At 39.9% G+C, this 25,055-nt stretch overlaps 1 protein-coding gene across 1 annotated transcript; it reads left to right on the top strand.

The window, feature by feature from the left end:
* Window positions 1–1,733: 1,733 nt before the first annotated feature.
* CCDC151 (Coiled-coil domain containing protein 151) lies at window positions 1,734–23,973 on the top strand. The gene is made up of 12 exons (XM_053780880.2): window positions 1,734–1,870; window positions 3,657–3,778; window positions 7,564–7,722; window positions 8,026–8,121; window positions 8,337–8,522; window positions 9,538–9,653; window positions 9,923–10,097; window positions 11,925–12,112; window positions 17,205–17,349; window positions 21,087–21,215; window positions 22,244–22,357; window positions 22,673–23,973. The coding sequence occupies exons 1-12, from the start codon at window positions 1,795–1,797 to the stop codon at window positions 22,802–22,804; spliced, it is 1,638 nt and encodes a 545-aa protein (XP_053636855.1). The 5' UTR covers window positions 1,734–1,794; the 3' UTR covers window positions 22,805–23,973.
* The last annotated feature ends 1,082 nt before the right edge of the window (window positions 23,974–25,055 follow it).

Genomic DNA, 25,055 nt, shown 5'->3' with positions numbered 1-25,055 from the left:
GCGAAACATTGTCACAGTAAAATGTCATATCAGCTGCATCTGCGTCCATTTTCATAAGCCCTATAAACCCACATCTTGTTGTGGGTTTATAGGGCCGCTGACACATCACGCCGTACCGAGCCGTCTCTGACCCTTCATTACTCTTACTCCTACTGCTTCTCTCGTACAAGAAATCACAGCCTCCTCCTTTGTCTTCCTCTTTTTCTTTTTCTTATTCCTCTTTTCTTATTCTTCCTCGACCTCTTCATCTTTCTTCATACTTTCCTTATTCCTCTTTTTCTTATTCTCTTTCTTATTCCTCTTCTTCTCCCTCTTCATCTGACGGGCTGAACCCGTATGGGCCACCAAGGCAACGGAAAGCAGGTTAAATACGAGGAAAGATAGATCCAGTTCCTTGGATCAAGAACCTCTCACCTGTATCAGGACACCTCCCCTCATAGGACGAAAATACATCATGTGTGTGTAACCATGGCAACACAAGCAAACAGGTGAGGGGGAGGCGCTAGGCTGGACAGTGTGATACAAGCCGTGTGGATTACATGTAACTTACTCTCTTGTACACGCTGTTAACTGGATACAGGTCTATTGTTACCTGGATACAGGTCTATTGTTACCTGTATACAGGTCTATTGTTACCTGGATACAGGTCTATTGTTACCTGGATACAGGTCTATTGTTACCTGGATACAGGTCTATTGTTACCTGGATACAGGTCTATTGTTACCTGGATACAGGTCTAGTGTTACCTGGATACAGGTCTATTGTTACCTGGATACAGGTCTATTGTTACCTGAATACAGGTCTATTGTTACCTGAATACAGGTCTATTGTTAAGCGGATACAGCTCCACCGTGTTATATTACAGTAAAGTGCAATACAGCGTCACAATATGTGAACACATTTGAATATATAATTGCCCAAAGAATTGAAATTTTCGTTTTGTATAGGCTGTTGGCAGATAGTATACTCCCGGAGGTGTATTTCAGTGTACATGTATGTGCCGAGAGTGTATTGAAGTCCCTATTTTAGGGGTTAGGGTATTTTTGTCTGGTGGTTACAAGGTTACGTGCAGTCTTATTGATGACTAGTTGATAGACTTTAGAAAACCCTGTTAGTCCAGCAACTATGGAATTTGTCAGTTGGATTTAGCAGGTGATTTGGCGTCAGGTGAAGGGCGTTAGAGTACATGAAGTTAGTTAAAGTGCGTGAGAGTACATGGCGTCAGATGAAGTGCGTGAGAGTACATGGGGTCAGATGAAGTGCGTGAGAGTACATGGGGTCAGATAAAGTGCGTGAGACTACATGGCGCCAAGTGAAGCACTTGAGAGTACATTAGATAACAGAGGACTCGCAAGTCCACACGACTATATGCCGAGAACTATCTACTTCCATCCAGACTAAGGACTATCGTGTATTATTTATGTATACAAGACAGGGATAGATAAGCAGGTGATAGAATAAGTGAGGTTAGATATGATTCGTCAGGACACAGAAGTGTTTCCTGACGCAGGTCTTAGCTATCTGGTGATCCACAGCTGGGGCTTTTGGTCATCTGACTGAGGCCTTCCACTGGCTTACCCCTCCACCCCCTTTAAAAATTATGGTTATTAACTTTGTAATGATTAACTATCAATGAATAAAGAAGAATAGACGGGGCGAGGATCGATCCCCTACGTCCATTTTTCTCTTTAATCACCGTCGTTACGATTATAACCATCAGATACAATCAGTACAGGTGATAGTCGTGAAGTGTGAAGCATCAGATGACAGACGTGAACTGGGACAGACTACAACATGCCGTCCTTAGCAGAACAAAAGGAAAAAATCAACAGCCAGATACAAGAACTCCGGAAAAAAATTCAGCTTTCAGGTCAGCCTTGTTCCCTGTATCACTCGTACAATTAAGTAAATAAAAGATAAATACACATAATGGTGATTAACAGTGCTATTAATTCTAAGAGTATATATATATATTGCATGCCTCCTGCCCCAGCATGTCTTTAATCAATATATATTTTTCAGTCTAATAACGGTGCTACGTTCACTTTCATTCCTTCTCTTAGCTATGCTCTTGCTGTATAGCCCTTGTGGCTTATCTGGAGTTTATCTGGAGAGAGTTCCGGGGGTCAATGCCCCCGTGGCCCGGTCTGTGACCAGGCCTCCTTAGGTCAGTGTCCCAGGATGCGACCCACACCCAGGTACCCATTTTACTGATGGGGAACATAGACAACAGGTAGAAAGAAACACGTCCAATGTTTCTACTCTGGCTGGGAATCGAACCCAGGCCCTCACCGTGTGAAGCGAGAGCGTTAACCACCAGGCCACCAGAGCGCTTCTTTTTGATTATAATAATAATAATTAGCTTTGCTCTTGCCTACTCGGAGCATTATTGTTATTATTCAAAAACAATGTTTAACCAATGCTATATATATGTGGTTTATGGTATACACATGAAGCCAATGTTACACGTCTCGATATCGAGTTCTTTTGTTGATCATTGTCATATGTAGTCTTCAGTATTATCAAAGGGTGGTTGCTAAATGGGGAATGGAAGGTAATCAAGTTTTTGTCCCACTAAGAGGACGGATGGAAGTCCTGTGATCAAGAGCCCTTCCACAGCATCAAGGCGTCTTTCCCTTGAAGGGATTGAAGCTGTAATAGGCATGTGTGTACTGGTACAAGATAATGGGTTGCATATCAGGTAATGGGAAACTCTTACTGATTGGTCGAGATTACCTATGGTTCAGTGGAGGGAATCATTACTGGTTTTACTGGTGGACTTGCTCTGCCAAGGTCACTGGCAAGGTCAACCTGGCAAGGTCACCCTGCAAGGTCACACACTAACTCGTTTTGCTCACTCAACACTAACCTTAAAGACAGTACGTAGCGTAGCGTAGTATCTTCAATGTTGATGTTTAAGTCAAGCGAGTTACTTCAAGGCTGCTTGCCTGACCTCCTTCAAGGCTGGTTACTTGACCTTCAAGGCAGGCTGCTTGACCTCCTTCAAGGCAGGTTGCTTGACCTCCTTCAAGGCAGGTTGCCTGACCTCCTTCAAGGCAGGTTGCTTGACCTCCTTCAAGGTATGTTGCTTGACCACCTTCAAGGCAGGTTGCCTGACTGACTTCAAGGCAGGCTGCTCGACTCTGGTGAAGGGTTCTTGATTTAAGGCATTGAAGCTGATTTCGATCTCCTGGACCAAATGTCTGTCTCCCGTACCTATAGCTGCCTCATGACCACTAAGAGTTTACCGCTCCCCATCACTGCAATAATAATAATAATAATAATAATAATAATAATAATAATAATAATAATAATAATAATAATAATAATAATAATAATATACATATCCACAAGTACTGACGTCAAGGTTTTTCTCGTATTCAACAATAAGTTTTCTGACAGACTATTATAAACACAATAACCATTTTAACAAAACTCAGATTTTTCAGTTTTAAACAAACAATATACACAATACAAGTTGTAGACTTTGCATGGTATTAATAAAAGCTGGAATATGCAAAAAATACAACAGTATAACAATGGACTTTGAGGCCTGTATTTATGCTACAAGATTAACTACAATGCTGTTTTCGTTGTAGTATTGTTTGAGCAGACATGTGTTGGTTTGTACTGACAGTATATTGGTGGTTCAACAGAAGGAGAGAGTAAGGCCTTCTACGAGGAGAGTGAGGGCGAGAAGAGAGTAAATAAGGCAGCCATTACAGCACTAAGAACAGAGATTAAATTACTACACGTCAAGATTGAAGAGTCAAACCAGGTAGTTCACTAATATATATATGTATATATATATACAATATATATATATATATGTATGTATATATATATATAATATATATATATATAATATATATATATATATATTTTTTTTCAACAAGTTGGCCGTCTCCCACCGAGGCAGGGTGACCCAAAAAAGAAAGAAAATCCCCAAAAAGAAAATACTTTCATCATCATTCAACACTTTCACCACACTCACATAATCACTATTTTTGCAGAGGTGCTCAGAATACAACAGTTTAGAAGCATATACGTATAAAGATACACAACATATCCCTCCAAACTGCCAATATCCCAAACCCCTCCTTTAAAGTGCAGGCATTGTACTTCCCATTTCCAGGACTCAAGTTCGACTATATGAAAATAACCGGTTTCCCTGAATCCCTTCACTAAATATTACCCTGCTCACACTCCAACAGATCGTCAGGTCCCAAGTACCATTCGTCTCCATTCACTCCTATCTAACACGCTCACGCACGCTTGCTGGAAGTCCAAGCCCCTTGCCCACAAAACCTCCTTTACCCCCTCTCTCCAACCCTTTCGAGGACGACCCCTACCTCGCCTTCCTTCCCCTATAGATTTATATGCTTTCCATGTCATTCTACTTTGATCCATTCTCTCTAAATGACCAAACCACCTCAACAACCCCTCTTCTGCCCTCTGACTAATACTTTTATTAACTCCACACCTTTTCCTAATTTCCACACTCCGAATTTTCTGCATAATATTTACACCACACATTGCCCTTAAACAGGACATCTCCACTGCCTCCAACCGTCTCCTCGCTGCTGCATGTACCACCCAAGCTTCACACCCATATAAGAGTGTTGGTACTACTATACTTTCATACATTCCCTTCTTTGCCTCCATAGATAACGTTTTTTGACTCCACATATACCTCAACGCACCACTCACCTTTTTTCCCTCATCAATTCTATGATTAACCTCATCCTTCATAAATCCATCCGCCGACACGTCAACTCCCAAGTATCTGAAAACATTCACTTCTTCCATACTCCTCCTCCCCAATTTGATATCCAATTTTTCTTTATCTAAATCATTTGATACCCTCATCACCTTACTCTTTTCTATGTTCACTTTCAACTTTCTACCTTTACACACATTCCCAAACTCATCCACTAACCTTTGCAATTTTTCTTTAGAATCTCCCATAAGCACAGTATCATCAGCAAAAAGTAACTGTGTTAATTCTCATTTTGAATTTGATTCCCCATAATTTAATCCCACCGCTCTCCCGAACACCCTAGCATTTACTTCTTTTACAACCCCATCTATAAATATATTAAACAACCATGGTGACATTACACATCCCTGTCTAAGACCTACTTTTACCGGGAAGTAGTCTCCCTCTCTTTTACACACCCTAACCTGAGCCTCACTATCCTCATAAAAACTCTTTACAGCATTTAGTAACTTACCACCTATTCCATATACTTGCAACATCTGCCACATTGCTCCCCTATCCACTCTATCATATGCCTTTTCTAAATCCATAAATGCAATAAAAACTTCCCTACCTTTATCTAAATACTGTTCACATATATGCTTCAATGTAAACACTTGATCTACACATCCCCTACCCACTCTGAAACCTCCTTGCTCATCCGCAATCCTACATTCTGTCTTACCTCTAATTCTTTCAATTATAACCCTACCATACACTTTTCCTGGTATACTCAATAAACTTATTCCTCTATAATTTTTACAATCTCTTTTGTCCCCTTTCCCTTTATATAAAGGGACTATACATGCTCTCTGCCAATCCCTAGGTACCTTCCCCTCTTTCATACATTTATTAAACAAAAGTACCAACCACTCCAACACTATATCACCCCCTGCTTTTAACATTTCTGTCATGATCCCATCAGTTCCAGCTGCTTTACCCCCTTTCATTCTACGTAATGCCTCACGTACCTCCACCACACTTACATTCTGCTCTTCTTCACTCCTAAAAGATGGTATACCTCCCTGACCAGTGCATGAAATTACTGCCTCTGTTTCTTCCTCAACATTTAAAAGTTCCTCAAAATATTCTCGCCATCTACCTAATACCTCCATCTCCCCATCTACTAACTCCCCTACTCTGTTTTTAACTGACAAATCCATACTTTCCCTAGGCTTTCTTAACTTGTTTAACTCACTCCAAAATTTTTTCTTATTTTCATTAAAATTTCTTGACAGTGCCTCTCCCACTCTTTCATCTGCTCTCCTTTTGCACTCTCTCACCACTCTCTTTACCTTTCTTTTACTCTCCATATACTCTGCTCTTCTTATAACACTTCTGCTTTGTAAAAACCTCTCATAAGCTACCTTTTTCTCTTTTATCACACCCTTTACTTCATCATTCCACCAATCACTCCTCTTTCCTCCTGCCCCCACCCTCCTATAACCATAAACTTCTGCCCCACATTCTAATACTGCATTTTTAAAACTCAACCAACCCTCTTCAACCCCCCCACTACTCATCTTTGCACTAGCCCACCTTTCTGCCAATAGTCGCTTATATCTCGCCCGAACTTCCTCCTCCCTTAGTTTATACACTTTCACCTCCCTCTTACTTGTTGTTGCCACCTTCCTCTTTTCCCATATATATATATATATATATATATATATATATATATATATATATATATATATATATATATATATATATATATATATAGTGTCGAATATGTAAAACTGGTCAATTAGCAAGAAGTTATTTAAAATTAAGTCATTTCTAAAATTTTCTTTTATGCCTTTAAACTTATTTTTCTTTTTCATTTATTTTAATGCAAAAATTAATAATTTTGTACCAAAAGAATCTTAGAAAACTTACCTGACCTTATTATAACAAACGCAATTTAATTTAGCCTAATCTAACTAAATATATTTTAGATAAGTTTACAATTATTTAATAATAAACAAACACAATGAAATATATATCCTCGACACCCTAATTAAGTCTCCCAGCTCAGGTTTACAAGTTGCAATATATTAGGTTAGGTAATGTTTGTCAGGAAACAGGACAAGTGTTCCCTGACGCGGGTCTTAGTTAATTGATGATCCGTCACTGGAGTTTTTGGTCATCTGGCCGAGGCCTTCCACTGGCTTACCCCTCCACCGCTTTAAAAATTATGATTATAATTCTAACCACATTAGTTGTATATATGCAATACGTACTAAGCAGTAAATTTATTTAGCTACAATGCTGCAATTATACAATTCTTAGATGATTTCAGATGTCTTACATAGTAACATATTATGAGATAATCCATTTTGTGCGAACGCATATGACGAAATCCACTTAAGTGATAGGTGTATTAGGTAAACAGTTCTCGAAATGTTATAAAAAAACCATGGAACGCGTGATTTGAACCCATGACGAGCCCTACAACTCACAGGTCAGTGCGTTAACCACTTGGCCAGTTGGCTCTAAGATTGTGTTACATAAGAACATAAGAGTGAAGGAACACTGAAGCAGGCCTACTGGCCCATACAAGGCAAATCCTTATCAAAACCACCCATTCCCACACGCATGTCCATCCCTTCCCCAAAGGTACTTAAGAATTTGCTTCAGCATCTCAGATACTAACAAACTCAGCCCTTGTCCAATCTCTTTTTAAAATCACCCAAGGTCTTAGCCTCTATAACCCTACTCGGCAGATTGTTCCACGCATTTCATGACTCAAATTGTCATATAGATCAGGGAAATCCCACACCGAGGTTAATAAGCGTGAATAAACTGAGTGTTGTGTGGCGAGGCAGGGGAGTGAGAGGAGTGTTGAGAGAGTTCTCCAGCAACGGCGGCGAGCAGTCAGTGCCCCCGTCAGAGTGAAGAAAGCAGATGGTACCATCAGGGCAACAGAGTACAAGCTACATGACCTTGTCAAACGACTTGACTTCCTCCAACATACTTCGAAGCAGGTCAGTGCAGGTCGCCAAAGGCTTGTTTATATATATATATATATATATATATATATATATATATATATATATATATATATATATATATATATATATATATATATATATATATATATATATATATATATAAAAGTCTGGGTTGAAGGTGAAACTATTCATAATTATATTTAGGGGAGGTGCTAAACCCATACGGGTCATGCAATGCATAGGGAATAGAAAAATAGGTTCGATCAAAGAGAGAAGAGGACACTTCAATCCCTGGTACTACACATATTTCTTACATATATGGTTGTCTTCCTACAGCGGGAGACTCGGCTGGAGGCGCTGAAGAAACTACTAGGTGAAGCAGTGTCTGAAACTGCGCAAGACGAAGAGAGAACCATTCAGCAACTACAGCAAGTTAGATCTCTCCGCTAATTATAGTGACAACAATGATAAAAATTATAATGAAACAATATTGTAGTTCTTTACTATCGTAGCTTCTTACGCTGAAATCGTAGCCTCTTCCCGATACCAAATACCTTGCATCATCTGAAGCGGGTGGTACTTATCTCCTTGCGGGAGAATATTATTATTATTATTATTATTATTATTATTATTATTATTATTATTAGGACCTGATAGGGCTGGAGAACGAGCAGGACCGCGTCGGTGTGAGTGTGATGGAGGCTGAGGGCGTGAAGAGGAGGTACAAGGCCATGATCACGGCGTTGAAGGGGGAAGCTGCGTCCTACAGGACTACCCTGGACAACCTTCAGGCCAGACTCGTCGAGGAGAAAGAAGCTCTAAAGAATCTCAGAGTCGAGTATTTCCAAGAAAAGCTCTTACCTCTTTCACATAATCTACACACGCGCAAACACACGTATTCACATAAAAACATAAAAAAAAAACTCGCACCACACATTCACAAAAAGCACAAACATTTACTCAATACACACATATAATACTGGACAATCTATTGCATCTGTGCAATATATATGTATGTAACTTCACAGTCTCTTAGGCCCAGTGCCTGTACTTCAGCTTGGCAGCAATGTGTTGAGTGTGCTCGGCTGGCTGTGCCTATCGGATCATTGATTATATTCTCGTTACGGCACAGATGTGCTGACTGTGCACCCCAGCAAAAACATTGGTTGAATTTTGATGTATAGTAGTGGTAATTGTTGTAGCTTCAGAGTTGTACTAATAGTAGCAATAGTTACTAGCAAATAATGTAACAGTATTATATTTACACAGCGCTTGGGAAGTAGTCGGTCACGTTAACGTCACTGAAGGCTCCTCAAGGTTCCTTGATGCTGGTGAGGAGCTCTTGATCTAGGGAATTAGATGTGCTTCAGTTCCCTGAATTGAGTCTGAATACCCTCCACCCCCCTCCCCACAGATGCTGCATAATCCTCCGGGTTTTGCGCTCCCCTATGATTATAATAATTCACAGAAGGGGAGATAAGTTTAGTGCCCTGAATCATCACCAGCATCAAGGAACTTCCCTAGAGTAGCGTAGTAGTCAATAATAACAGTATTATTATGATTAATTATATTTATGTAAACCTGGAAAAACCATGGGGTCACAGTGTTTGGAGAATATGGAGAAATCGGGTTTGATTCAAGGAAGGGAAGGGCAGGTTCATTTTAATGGATGACGAGCCTCGCATCGACACCAAGAGGCCTTCCTTGAGGGCCATTAGTAAATAAGAAATACTGGACCATGTAGCAGTAAAGAAACCGTGTCAAGAGCATCAGTGACTAAAATCATTAGGTAACGTTTCAGGTGTAGAAGCAGCAGAAGTTGTAATTATATTAATTTATCACTGACAGGATAGCCGCAGGAACGCAGAGAGGACACGAGATTCCTTAAGAAGTAGGCTTCATGACGAGGAAGAGTCAGCTTACGAGACCAAGAGAGAGAGGGAGAAGAAACTGTTTGAATACAGGTGAAGTCTATAGTCTTTTATTATACTGAATACAGGTGAAGTCTATAGTCTCTTATTATACTGAATACAGGTGAAGTCTATAGCCAAGATCTTTGTATATTGTGCAGATGATGAACCTAGGGCTTCAACTCCTTCCTTCTTCTGTACCCATGGCAATATCCTGTTTGTCCCATGGCTTTCAATGTGTCCATTTCTTTTTGAACGTAGAAATAATCACATTGTGCCGTACCTTTACCCTATGCTCGTGGTTCTTCATTTGCACATACAAGGCGGCGAGCCGAGGAGCGTCGTGTGCAGGACCTGGGCGCCGCAGCTGACCGTCGCCTTTCTCTCATGAGGACACCCACCAGGAGGGACTCTCCTACCACTGCCCTCACACAAGACACTCATGAACAGATTGAAGCAGAGCTTGAGAAGTACCAGCAGGTGTTCACCAAACTCAAGGTGAGGTATTTCCATCGCTAGAAATGATTTTATCCAATATTTGAGTGAATATATATGTTGAGTAACCACACACTAATTTTTAAGTCCACCCCCCCCTTTTAAAACAGTTGTCAGAACTGATATAAAGTATCATTTTGAAAGATAGGGATGTTGATCTACTTTAAAAAAAATCCTAAAAAGAAGCTAGAATTTGGCTTTTAATTTCTTTCGGTAAGTTAAGTCACTTACCAAGCCGAGGCTCATTTTTTTTTTTTAATTCAGAATTTTCCATAAGATTTAGACTTGACAAGTAGCAAATCATCGACACCATGCCTAACCCTTCTAGGGTAGGGTAGGTGCCTGATCCCGAGCCTTTAGCTCAGTGGTTCCCAAACTTTTTCAGCTTGCTACCCAATTTAACATGCCACATAAAGCATGTTACCCCTTTCACAAAATGTTGTTATTATTGATATATATGGCTAAATTAAAACAATTGAGATATTTTCTTTTATTTATTGTATTTGAACATTGTGCATCTCTAATGACTATTACCAAAGATGTCAAGAACATCAGTGGGATGGACGGAGTTGCATACTTGAAGCTAGTTTAGGAATTCTTGGCTTCATACCAGCTTATGTCTACCTCGGCTGATGCTCACAGATAAACTGACAGTGTGAAATAGAGGCAGCCTCAGGAAGTGAGTGACGCGTACTGGACAGGTCGATCTGGGCTACTGAGTGACTTTTGTCCTGAAGCATACTTGTCAAAATACTTTTGGGTTTCCACACACTTAGCTATATATTTCTTCTTTTCTAATACTGTATATTAGTTTTTGATGTTTATTGTTATTTGGTTTAACTTTATTACTTACTTATAATAGGTTTACTTTACAACTTTATATACTAAGATAAAGTTAACAATAATCCTTATACCGGGTACCGCATTGTTTTCTTGATTTTCAGAATTCATAACTTTTTTTCTGTCACCCCTCCATTACCCCCAAAAAATGGTTAAATTACCCCCAGGGGGTAATTTACCCCCAGTTTGGGAACCACTGCTTTAGCTCATAAGACTGTCATTCCCATTTGCCCCCTTGGGGCGGGGATGACAGACCAGAGAGACCTAGCTTGTGGCTAGGCCTGGGGACAGTTGGTCCCAAAGATGAGGAGGTATTTGTGCCTTCTCCCATGGGAGACTTAGGTCTCAGACACTCCCTAAAGTGGGAGCCAAGGCCGGGCCACCACTTGGAAAAGGCCCGGGCCGGGAGAATACCGGCCCGGGCCGGTATTCTAATAAGTAGTAAATAAAAACCAGGTATCTTGCCAAAAGACATGCTGCTCGCTATAAATGCTTAAATGCAACATTAAAAGCTCCTAATTAGCAACAAAAGCAAATAACTATCAATTAAGTTATTTGCTGGATAAATTTTGATGCAGCCAAACTATACCACAAGCGAAGCTAAATAGCCAGTTGTTAAAACTTTTAGGATGTGTAGATAATCCTTTCATAACTTGCCCTCAAATCGGAAATAGAAACTAGACATTTTGGTCCATCAACTTTCCACTTATTCTTTTTGAAAATTATTGTGGAAATAAATGGTATAAAATAGTGACACAATGGCAAAGACAAATCTATTATAAATGCGTTCCTCTACTGACTACGTCATATATAACTAAACGGTTATAACTGACCATAATTTTTAAGGGGGATGTAGGGGTAAGCCAACTGAAGGCCTCGGTCAGATGATCAAAAGCTCCAATGGCGGGTCATCATCTAAGACCCGCGTCAGGAAACACTTGTCCTGTTTCCCGACGAACCTTTCTGACTACGTCACAAACTCTGTTACAGGAAGTGTTGGGTGTAACGAGTGTTGAGGAGGTTGTGGAGAGGCTTACAACACAAGGCAACACCAGGGAACACCTTCGTCAACTTAGATCAGTCACACTCGAGGAAGTCACCAGGCTGAAGCAGGAGAAGGAACATATGCATGAGGAACTACACAGGGTGAAATATGCTACTACTGAAGATGCTGCTAGGCTAGTTAATTTTCCATTTTATTTTAATCAGGGGAGAATAAGACCAGTTACTTGGATTAAGAGCCCCTCGCCAGGCTGGTTGAACGTTAATACCATATTTTATATCATTCACCCTTTTAAGATGGTTCCTTGATGCTACTGAAGGGCTCTTGATCCAAGGACCGTTCACTGGGGTGCCATGCTGTATGACCCTTATGGGTCTGATTGCAATGGTAATATTAATGGAGAGCCTTAATACTATTGAAGGGTTCTTTACCCGAAAAAAAATGAAGGTGTCCTTCCCTTCCTTGGATCAAACCTGATTATCCTATCCCTGGCTTTATGATTATGGGTTTCGCGCTTCCTCATACTAGAGTAGATCACTTTCTTTTGTGCATTTAGCTACTGCATTTCCAAAACTTATCAACTATCTCCAGCTTTCATTTTAAAGGTCTCGCTTTCTCACCGGTGCACCCCTCAAGGGAGGTTCCTTGATGCTGGTCAGGGGCACTTGATCTAGGGAATTGGATCTGTGCTCCAGTTCCCTGAATTAAGCCTGAATACCTTCCATCCCCCCACATGCACTGTATAATCCTACGGGTTTAGCGCTCCCCCATGATTATAATTATAATAATCACCGGCGCAGGAGGGACATTATCAGTATTTTCAAGGGATGGACTGCTAAGCCAAGACAAACGACTGTAGTAGGTTCGTCGGTCTTGTCCCGACCCGGGTCTTCTCCAGGTGGTAACCCGGCGAAGACAAGAGTTTAGGTAAGACCCTGTGGGGTGAACGGGGAAGATGGAACAGGCGAAGAATAGCGCTGGAGAGTGTCTACAGTCGTAGGGAAAGTGCCAGGGGTTAACCAAGTAGCTAGGCTCTCGCGGGGCGGACTGGAGAAACAGGAGGGGTAGTCTAAGAACGAGAATGCATCGTCGTTAATTGATGGAAGTCTTGCTTCTTGGGTAGCTTACAGCAGGCTTTGTTGCAGCTGGTGACAACAGAGGTAACACAGTTGTAGGTGGAGCAAAGTCAGTGGAAGATCTCCCGGGCCGGAAGCACCGGCGAATCAACAAGAAGTGGAAGATCTAGTCATTGTATGACTAAAACCCGTGCCAGGAAACACTTGTCACGTTACCTTCATTGTATGGTAGACACAGCATCAATTTTTGGTATTAGTCACCCACCCTGTGCCGTCACAAGTTGCCTCTGCTCTGTTATACCATTTCCAGTCTTTTAATTACCCCATCTCATGTCTGGACACTAATTATGGCATCAAAAAAGGAGATTACTAGTGCCACTGGACAACGCTGTATGACCCTTGTGGGTTTGACGTTAAGTTTTCATTGTAATAATAATACTAGTGACATTGAAGTTTAGCGGAAAACAACGCCGCTACTAGTAACATTGAAGTTTAGCGGAAAACAACGCCGCTACTAGTAACACTGAAGTTTAGCGGAAAACAACGCCGCTACTACTAACATTGAAGTTTAGCGGAAAACAACGCCGCTACTAGTAACATTGAAGTTTAGCGGAAAACAACGCCGCTACTAGTAACATTGAAGTTTAGCGGAAAACAACGCCGCTACTAGTAACATTGAAGTTTAGCAGAAAACAACGCCGCTACTAGTAACATTGAAGTTTAGCGGAAAACAACGCCGCTACTAGTAACATTGAAGTTTAGCAGAAAACAACGCCGCTACTAGTAACACTGAAGTTTAGCGGAAAACAACGCCGCTACTACTAACATTGAAGTTTAGCGGAAAACAACGCCGCTACTACTAACATTGAAGTTTAGCGGAAAACAACGCCGCTACTAGTAACATTGAAGTTTAGCGGAAAACAACGCCGCTACTAGTAACATTGAAGTTTAGCGGAAAACAACGCCGCTACTAGTAACATTGAAGTTTAGCAGAAAACAACGCCGCTACTAAAGAAAACTGAGGTGACAGGCTCAAGGTGGCGCACGAATCAATTTAAAAAACTAGTTTGCCTCTTTTCCAGTGTCATGTTACATAACTGTTATTCCTGTAAATTGTTCACTACATCTATAACATACACATTCAAGGACCTAATGGAAATAGGTCACTGAATTCTGTGGGTTACCCTAAGTAATTTACACGTTACTAGGTACGATAATTGTACTTAAGTTTATTCAGGTATAGACAAATAGTTACATAGATTATTATACATAGCAACATATGTGTGGAGAACCTGGGATAACCCAAAAAAGTCAGTGACTTATTTCCACTGGGGTACCTGTACCTAAATAAACTTAATTATAATTATACACGCACAATGTAGCTTAAATCTGAGGCATGTATTCTGCTCGAAAGGGGGGAGGGGGTCTATCGTAGTTCAGTTTCAGGAATGTAATCTGCATGAAAGGTGGGGGTCTATCGTAGTTCAGTTTCAGGAATGTAATCTGCATGAAAGGAGGGGGTCTATCGTAGTTCAGTTTCAGGAATGTAATCTGCATGAAAGGTGGGGGTCTATCGTAGTTCAGTTTCAGGAATGTAATCTGCATGAAAGGTGGGGGTCTATCGTAGTTCAGTTTCAGGAATGTAATCTGCATGAAAGGAGGGGGTCTATCGCAGTTCAGTTTCAGGAATGTAATCTGCATGAAAGGTGGGGGGTCTATCGTAGTTCAGTTTCAGGAATGTAATCTGCATGAAAGGTGGGGGTCTATCGTAGTTCAGTTTCAGGAATGTAATCTGCATGAAAGGTGGGGGTCTATCGTAGTTCAGTTTCAGGAATGTAATCTGCATGAAAGGAGGGGGTCTATCGTAGTTCAGTTTCAGGAATGTAATCTGCATGAAAGGTGGGGGGTCTATCGTAGTTCAGTTTCAGGAATGTAATCTGCATGAAAGGTGGGGGTCTATCGTAGTTCAGTTTCAGGAATGTAATCTGCATGAAAGGTGGGGGTCTATCGTAGTTCAGTTTCAGGAATGTAATCTGCATGAAAGGAGGGGGTCTATCGTAGTTCAGTTTCAGGAATGTAATCTGCATGAAAGGTGGGGGGTCTATCGTAGTTCAGTTTCAGGAATGTAATCTGCATGAAAGGTGGGGGGTCTATCGTAGTTCAGTTTCAGGAATGTAATCTGCATGAAAGGTGGGGGTCTATCGTAGTTCAGTTTCAGGAATGTAATCTGCATGAAAGGTGGGGGTCTATCGTAGTTCAGTTTCAGGAATGTAATCTGCATGAAAGGTGGGGGTCTATCGTAGTTCAGTTTCAGGAATGTAATCTGCATGAAAGGAGGGGGTCTATCGTAGTTCAGTTTCAGGAATGTAATCTGCATGAAAGGTGGGGGTCTATCGTAGTTCAGTTTCAGGAATGTAATCTGCATGAAAGGTGGGGGTCTATCGTAGTTCAGTTTCAGGAATGTAATCTGCATGAAAGGAGGGGGTCTATCGTAGTTCAGTTTCAGGAATGTAATCTGCATGAAAGGTGGGGGGTCTATCGTAGTTCAGTTTCAGGAATGTAATCTGCATGAAAGGTGGGGGTCTATCGTAGTTCAGTTTCAGGAATGTAATCTGCATGAAAGGTGGGGGTCTATCGTAGTTCAGTTTCAGGAATGTAATCTGCATGAAAGGAGGGGGTCTATCGTAGTTCAGTTTCAGGAATGTAATCTGCATGAAAGGTGGGGGGTCTATCGTAGTTCAGTTTCAGGAATGTAATCTGCATGAAAGGTGGGGGGTCTATCGTAGTTCAGTTTCAGGAATGTAATCTGCATGAAAGGTGGGGGTCTATCGTAGTTCAGTTTCAGGAATGTAATCTGCATGAAAGGTGGGGGTCTATCGTAGTTCAGTTTCAGGAATGTAATCTGCATGAAAGGTGGGGGTCTATCGTAGTTCAGTTTCAGGAATGTAATCTGCATGAAAGGAGGGGGTCTATCGTAGTTCAGTTTCAGGAATGTAATCTGCATGAAAGGTGGGGGTCTATCGTAGTTCAGTTTCAGGAATGTAATCTGCATGAAAGGTGGGGGTCTATCGTAGTTCAGTTTCAGGAATGTAATCTGCATGAAAGGAGGGGGTCTATCGTAGTTCAGTTTCAGGAATGTAATCTGCATGAAAGGTGGGGGTCTATCGTAGTTCAGTTTCAGGAATGTAATCTGCATGAAAGGTGGGGGTCTATCGTAGTTCAGTTTCAGGAATGTAATCTGCATGAAAGGTGGGGGTCTATCGTAGTTCAGTTTCAGGAATGTAATCTGCATGAAAGGAGGGGGTCTATCGTAGTTCAGTTTCAGGAATGTAATCTGCATGAAAGGTGGGGGTCTATCGTAGTTCAGTTTCAGGAATGTAATCTGCATGAAAGGTGGGGGGTCTATCGTAGTTCAGTTTCAGGAATGTAATCTGCATGAAAGGTGGGGGTCTATCGTAGTTCAGTTTCAGGAATGTAATCTGCATGAAAGGTGGGGGGTCTATCGTAGTTCAGTTTCAGGAATGTAATCTGCATGAAAGGTGGGGGTCTATCGTAGTTCAGTTTCAGGAATGTAATCTGCATGAAAGGTGGGGGGTCTATCGTAGTTCAGTTTCAGGAATGTAATCTGCATGAAAGGTGGGGGTCTATCGTAGTTCAGTTTCAGGCTACTCATTTTCTTAACATTGTCGTCATTCAAATAAGAAAAATTCTGCCAGTTTTAATAAATACAGAACTGTTTATTGTATTGTTATTACATTTATAGAGAAGCCATAAACACAAGGGACATACAAAACCTGGGAAAATGGGAAGTAATCAATTTTGATGTGAGGAAAGGAAGGGGTAACTATTATAATCATGGGGAGAGCTAAACCCGTAAAGATTATACAACGCCTGTGGGAGGGGGGGATGGAAGGTACTCAGGCTTAATTCAGGGAACTGGAGCACAGATCCAATTCCCTAGATCAAGAACCCCTCACCAGCGTCGAGCTTCCCTTGAAGGGGCCCTAGATCAAGAACCCCTCACCAGCGTCAAGGAACCTCCTTTGAGGAGCCTTAGATCAAGAGCCCCTCACCAGCCTCAAGGAACCTCCCTTGAGGGAGGGGGAGATAACTCTCAATCATTGTTATATTCACAGGGGTAACGATAATAAAATCGTAGGAGCCATAAGCAATCAAACATTGTTTTTTCAGGATGGTTGGTGTTATAGGCGAGCTCAAGAAAGAAGTTGAAGAAAAGGAATCAACTCGAGAAGACTTATCCAGTCGTCTTGATGGGACCCTGAAGGTGCTGGCAGGTGTTCGGGCGGGTCTAGAACATGTTGCTGAGAAGCTGGAGGTCAGGATATGTCTTACTGGAAAAGAACAGAGGCATAATACATTAACCCGCAAATAGGAAAGATAGAAGCTTATGACGATGTTTCGGTCAGAATTGGACAATTTAGTTACAGTGTAAGCTTATTCAGGTATACACAAATAGTTATCATACATAGAAGAATATGTGTGGACAACCTAGAATAGCCCAAAAAGAGTCAAAGTGATTCACTTCCATTGGGGTCCTTTGTAAATGGTCAATTATTATAATAAAAAAGAAGCGCTAAGCCACAAGGGCTATACAGCATGTAAATAGTCAGTTAGACCGAAACGTCGTCGTAAGCTTTTCTCTTCTATCTTGGGGCTATTTATGTGTGTCTCGTTAGGTTTTCATCCTTTCTAAATGGCTAGCTTAGATGATTTACTTATATCCATTATGATTTTTGACTAATTTTGATTTGAACCCTGTGAGAAATTTTGGGTGAATTTCACAGGTACAATCCCGAATATTTCACACACACACATAACTGGGAAAAACTCTGGCGTACATAAAACAGATTATACTTACTGTTAAAGTTGTACCTGACAGACAAGTGGGACTTTAAGAACAGTGGGTCACTGCACTGTCACTCCTTCGATGCCCACTTCACCTCGTCAAACTCACACATCTGGACCTTAAATTTGAACGTATAGTTTTTGAACTTATTTAATAACATATTCCAAGCCAGTAACACTGGCTGTATTAAATTTGGTTAACACTAATAACATATATATATATATATATATATATATATATATATATATATATATATATATATATATATATATATATATATATATATATATATATATATATATGTATGAAAAATTTATTGTACTCAGACGGTCTAAAGTAATTTGTTGGTCCATTGGTTTAATTAATTATACACACGACTATTATATTACATAAAATTAATACAATTATAAGCGAGTGTACATAAAACACCCTACTGTTCCTTGGGCTTTATATTCTAACGCCTCCTCATAGGCAGGCAACTAATATTGGCTAATAGTTACATTACCTGTTGTGTGAGAATTAAAACAGTGGGAGGCGAGAAGACATTATTACAATCCATGTGGTGCGCAATTTCTTCGTTACCACCGCCTCTCATTTTCTATTAAACATTAATCTGATAGTTGCATTGAACATCTGTATTATTCCAGATGCTCTCCACATTAACTTATTTCATAGCACCAAATTTATGTTGATGCTATTTCTATCGGCGTCGATTATGTCCGATTAATTACAACACTAAATCCAACGTACGCATTACGCCATATTTCAGCTTCCTCCTCCAGAACGTTTTCCTATACATCTTCTCATTTAATTTAGTAACACTTCTAGGTTTGTAATACATTGCCATTATTCTAATATTATTTTATTTTTAACATTATAATAAGTATACCAGGAAAAGTGTACGGTAGGGTTATAATTGAAAGAATTAGAGGTAAGACAGAATGTAAGATTGAGGATGAGCAAGGAGGTTTTAGAGTGGGTAGGGGATGTGTAGATCAAGTGTTTACGTTGAAGCATATATGTGAACAGTATTTAGATAAAGATAGGGAAGTTTTTATTGCATTTATGGATTTAGAAAAGGCATATGATAGAGTGGATAGAGGAGCAATGTGGCAGATGTTGCAAGTATATGGAATAGGTGGTAAGTTATTAAATGCTGTAAAGAGTTTTTATGAGGATAGTGAGGCTCAGGTTAGGGTGTGTAGAAGAGAGGGAGACTACTTCCCGGTAAAAGTAGGTCTTAGACAGGGATGTGTAATGTCACCATGGTTGTTTAATATATTTATAGATGGGGTTGTAAAGGAAGTAAATGCTAGGGTGTTTGGGAGAGGGGTGGGATTAAATTATGGGGAATCAAATTCAAAATGGGAATTGACACAGTTACTTTTTGCTGATGATACTGTGCTTATGGGAGATTCTAAAGAAAAATTGCAAAGGTTAGTGGATGAGTTTGGGAATGTGTGTAAAGGTAGAAAGTTGAAAGTGAACATAGAAAAGAGTAAGGTGATGAGGGTGTCAAATGATTTAGATAAAGAAAAATTGGATATCAAATTGGGGAGGAGGAGTATGGAAGAAGTGAATGTTTTCAGATACTTGGGAGTTGACGTGTCGGCGGATGGATTTATGAAGGATGAGGTTAATCATAGAATTGATGAGGGAAAAAAGGTGAGTGGTGCGTTGAGGTATATGTGGAGTCAAAAAACGTTATCTATGGAGGCAAAGAAGGGAATGTATGAAAGTATAGTAGTACCAACACTCTTATATGGGTGTGAAGCTTGGGTGGTAAATACAGCAGCGAGGAGACGGTTGGAGGCAGCGGAGATGTCCTGTTTAAGGGCAATGTGTGGTGTAAATATTATGCAGAAAATTCGGAGTGTGGAAATTAGGAGAAGGTGTGGAGTTAATAAAAGTATTAGTCAGAGGGCAGAAGAGGGGTTGTTGAGGTGGTTTGGTCATTTAGAGAGAATGGATCACAGTAGAATGACATGGAAAGCATATAAATCTATAGGGGAAGGAAGGCGGGGTAGGGGTCGTCCTCGAAAGGGTTGGAGAGAGGGGGTAAAGGAGGTTTTGTGGGTAAGGGGCTTGGACTTCCAGCAAGCGTGCGTGAGCGTGTTAGATAGGAGTGAATGGAGACGAATGGTACTTGGGACCTGACGATCTGTTGGAGTGTGAGCAGGGTAATATTTAGTGAAGGGATTCAGGGAAACCGGTTATTTTCATATAGTCGGACTTGAGTCCTGGAAATGGGAAGTACAATGCCTGCACTTTAAAGGAGGGGTTTGGGATATTGGCAGTTTGGAGGGATATGTTGTGTATCTTTATATGTTTATGCTTCTAGACTGTTGTATTCTGAGCACCTCTGCAAAAACAGTGATAATGTGCGAGTGTGGTGAAAGTGTTGAATGATGATGAAAGTATTTTCTTTTTGGGGATTTTCTTTCTTTTTTGGGTCACCCTGCCTCGGTGGGAGACGGCCGACTTGTTGAAAAAAAAAAAAAAAAAAAAAAAAAAATTATAATAAGTACGTTTTACTTGATTAAAATAAAAAAAATTAGTAAATTATAAGGGATGTTGGTGCCTCTGCGGCTTAACATCTTTTAAAAGTCACATGAACACTATAATCCCCAGCAGTTTTTGTACACAAATTACGGGAAAATTATTTAAAATTTTCACTGACCCTTCAGGTTTCATGCACTTACCAAGCATTAGATTATTATTATATTATTATTATTATAATCAAGGGGGAAGCGCTAAACCCGGAGGATTATACAGCGCCTGGGGGGGGGGGATGTGGAAGGCATTCAGGCTTAATTCGGGGAACTGGAGCACAGATCCAATTCCCTAAATCAAGAGCCCCTCACCAGCATCAAGGAACCTCCTCTGAGGGGTTCCTGACCCCAGATACTGTTATATGGGTTACTGCACTATTTCCAACATTCCCAAATTTATCAGCTTGCTACTCTCATGGCCATTTCACTCTCATATTACATAAATCAGTCACAAGGGAAGTATAGTAAAACTATTATTGTCTATGTTCACATTTTGTAGTCTATAATTCATTTTTCCATAATTCATTGTCATTGGAAATGCTATCAAATATATACGCCAGCAAATTTCATCTATATAGTAGTATATCACTGATGTCAGCTCTAGTCTGTATAACTTGTATCATTTACTTGTAGTAAAACAATAATTATTAACAGACATCAGAGCAGGAACGACCCCCTAGGGCCGAGTCTCCACTCGAGTACCTCTTGGTACTCATGGAGTACTGTAAAGAGCGAGCACAGGATCTTATGGAAGAAGTCACACCAGCACAGATTGAACACAAGGTAAAGTAAAATCTCTCTGAATACACTATTGTTATTCTTACTATATTATTATAGTCAGAGAAGGGAAAGTGTTAAATCCGTGAAGGTCATAAAGCACCTGGGGAATGGGAGACTGATCCAAGGGAAGAGCAGGTTCAGTTCATTGGATCAAGAGCCCTTCAACATTAAGGAACCTCCTTTGAGGGGTTGATTGTTACAATTAAAACTAAGCGCTAAACCCACAAGGGTCATACAGCGTTGCAGGGTAGGGTGTACTAAAGATGAAATATACCAGATTATAATAAAAAAGCGCTAAGCCACAAGGGCTATACAGCTGAAATATACCAGAACAGTGACCAGCGAGGATGAGAAGGTAACTGGAGGTGTTGCTAGACCATCACCTCTGATTGTCAGTCTATCACAGCAAGTCTTATTTTTATGAGAGGTGGGGGTAGCATTAAACCCATACGGGTTATACAGCATCAGGGAAGGTGTGAAGTAATGACGTTCATTCAAAGGAAGAAGACAGGTCCATATCCTTCAACTGTATCAGAGAAGATACAATTTAATGTCAGGTACCCTCCCTTTGCCTGCTCTCCTTTCGTCAATACCGACTTTTTAGCTGAAACTACTTATGTCAACTCTGATTTTCCTTATTAGCTCATAAAATTACCCTTCACACTATACAGTCCTTGGACAATAGCGCCCTCGTTGTTATAGGAGTACAGCCCATAATTGTTATACAGCACCTAATAGACTGGAGAACATTCAGGTTAAATCTAAACGGGAAGACATATCCCATTCCCTGGACTAGGAGCCCCTCACCAACTTCGAAGGAATATTATTATTATAAACAAAAAGAAGCGCTAAGCCATTCGAAGGAATAACTACCCTCAACTCTGCCTTGCTTTACAATCTTTACATGTGAATATAATAGTAATATACAATCTAAGTTTGATTAAAAAGGTTCAGTTGACTGTATATCTTAGATGACATATTTTAGAAGGTTACACTGTGCATACATAATAATTTATTTTTATATTTTAAAGCTGGCCGAGATGGCAGAAGAGGAAAAAGAAAATGGAGGAATGATGACATCACCAGAGAACATTAGAGTATCTTTCCCTGGATCAGGAGCTACAACCAAAGCAGCCCAGCAACAGGTTAGACCAGAATTGTTATATTATTGGAGAAGCACTGAATCCATAAGGAATATTACATTGCCTGAGAAATGGAAAGCAGTCAGTCAGGCTTTATTCTGGATTAGCCTAGGAATGTAATGGAACTGGTGAAACATTATTAGATATATTCCTGAGTAAACAAGTGTTTCTACTTCTAAATTCTACTCTTACTTCATACTGTTGTTATATTATTACTTTAACTAACAAAATAGCTCTGTATCAATATGTCAGGTTTTGACATAATTAAAAATATACTACATTACAAATGGGGTTCTTAAGATGATTTATATTCCCCAGGTGGAAGAGGGTGGAGACAGTGGAGAAGAGGAAGAGAGTTTGACAAGGAAGTTCATCAAGAGACAAGCACAGATGATTGTAGAAGCAAAAGCCCGCAAGAGAAACCGTCCAGTATCTACCTTCAAGTCTTAAACTAAGGAAAGTTTAAAATATCAAACTAGAGTATTACTTGTGAAGGTCATAGATGTGCAACATGCAAAACTTTTTACCTGCATACCTTGAGATGTAGCAGCTTGTCACAGGTGAGCAAATCCTACTAGTGTTAGTAGATTGGTTTACTACCTTGTAATCTAGCTGCTTCCCCTCGAAGGTTGCTTAATGGAAATTATAACTAGGTGCTAAACCCACAAGAGTCACAGTGCTCTCTTGATTCAAGGAGTTGGACTAGTCCTCTTTCTTGGATTGAACCCGTTGCCTCCCATTACCCAAGTCCTTTATGACCCCTACAGGGGTTGTGCTTTTCCCTAAAAATAATCTGCAGTTGCTATACCTTGCTCCAATGTGCAAGTCTCTGGCTTCATGCCTTTGCTTTAGGCGAAGGGACTGATCTCAAAATAATTCCTCCACTTCTTGTCTTTGGAGACAAGTGGAGGAATTATTCTGAGACCAGTCCCTTGGCCTAAAGCAAAAGCCAAGGGAATGGAGCATTTCAGTTGCCTGTATTTGAAGAATTATTATTATTATAATCAAAAGGAAGTGCTAAACTGCATTTGAAAAAGCTTGCCACAAGTGCAATATTTCAAAGATTGATATACCTGGGTGGTGGAAGTGTCTCAGTCTTTTTTATACATTGTATATCAAAAGAGGTCAGAGCACAAAAGGAATGGGGTTTGGTACAAGGGTAGTTCCTTGGATCAAAAGTCTTTCAGTACCAAGGAACCTTGAAGTATCTACTGTATTGATAGGAGTTATACATAAATGGTGAACTTTAGTTATCTGAAAATAGTGTGTACTTCAGGGATTTTTAAAATACTAATTGAGAATGTTATCATGGATATATTAATGTATGTAAATTCGTCAATGAAATACACTTTGTAAATGTGCTCTTTTCAAATTGGTGCATTTAAATTTTTCAGTTTAATCATTGTATACTGTATACAGTATTAATTTATTCCTTTTCTATTATGTATAGTATAAGGGAAAGCTAAACTGCAGGGGTCATGTAAAGCCTGGGGATTGGGAGGCAAGGGAGATTCTCTCTAATACTTTGAATCAAGGCACTGCCCTTCAAGGAAATGAAATGTTACATTCGTGGGGGAGGGAGGGAATACACACTCGGGTTATAGTCAGTACCTCGGGGAATGGGGAAACAAATCAGGTTTGATTCAAGAAAAGGGAGGATAATACAATTCCTTGAATATATTCCTCACTGGCATCAAGACAAGGGGGAACTATGAGGATACTAAGCATAACAATGTTTCTACAAGAGATTACCATACTAAACTTATGAAAAGGTATTTTATTACAGATGCTTACATTTAACTCAGCAAGAAAATAATAACTTAACATAGAAATTTAACTTACTCGAAATGTGAAAATTAATAAACAAGCTCTAAAATCTTTTATCAGTGTTTGTTAATGTGAATGTCAAAATTTTTTGTAGTTAACTGAGATAATTACAAGTTTAGTCAAATAAGGTAAAGTAGAAATTATTTGAGGTGCTAAACTCACTAGTCAAAAGTTTGATTCAAGAAAGTAAATAAAATTCCATTGACCAGAATTTCATAAGCATCAAGACACTCATTAAGGGTGAAATAAGGAACTGATTTGCCATCTTGAAGGGCTGTTCTACCCTTTCTTCCCCCTGCAGCCCATTTGGATGCCATGTCATTTTTTTGCTGATTGGACACAACCATCATAACCCAGCTAATCTGTAACTAATGATGATGTCCAACATGAAAAGTACATCTAGTGTCAGTCAAGTTAAGAGGGATTTAAACTTACGTGGGACTTGCAGAATGTGCAGCTAAAGATGCTCACCATATGGTGAACCAGCTTTAACAATAATCACAGGGGTCAAATTGTTTTGCACAGAGCTTCAAAGCTTCTGCTGAAAACTCAGGAACTAATTGCCAATGAACCTATAAGTACAGTATATTAAAAAACTAAACATGTACAAATCCTTCAATGCAGGGCTCACTTAATAAAAATATTCTGCTAGCTACATGCACATAAAACCAATCCACATGAATGAAAATACAATTTGAAGTATTGTTTAACCAAATGAGAATAACTGTCTGAGCAATATGGCAATACATATGTATATATATCTATGTACCTTTGCAACCAAAACATGTACTGTATTTTAAATAATGTAATAGTAATTTTAATTAAACTCCTTCCCTAACACCTGAAAATTTTAATGAATTGAAGAATGTTTATA

The sequence above is a fragment of the Cherax quadricarinatus genome, chromosome 75, assembly GCF_038502225.1.
Source record: "Cherax quadricarinatus isolate ZL_2023a chromosome 75, ASM3850222v1, whole genome shotgun sequence".
In the NCBI taxonomy this organism is placed as follows: domain Eukaryota; kingdom Metazoa; phylum Arthropoda; class Malacostraca; order Decapoda; family Parastacidae; genus Cherax; species Cherax quadricarinatus.
Note: the sequence above shows the minus strand (reverse complement) of the source record. Positions and strands in the feature narration are given on the sequence as shown.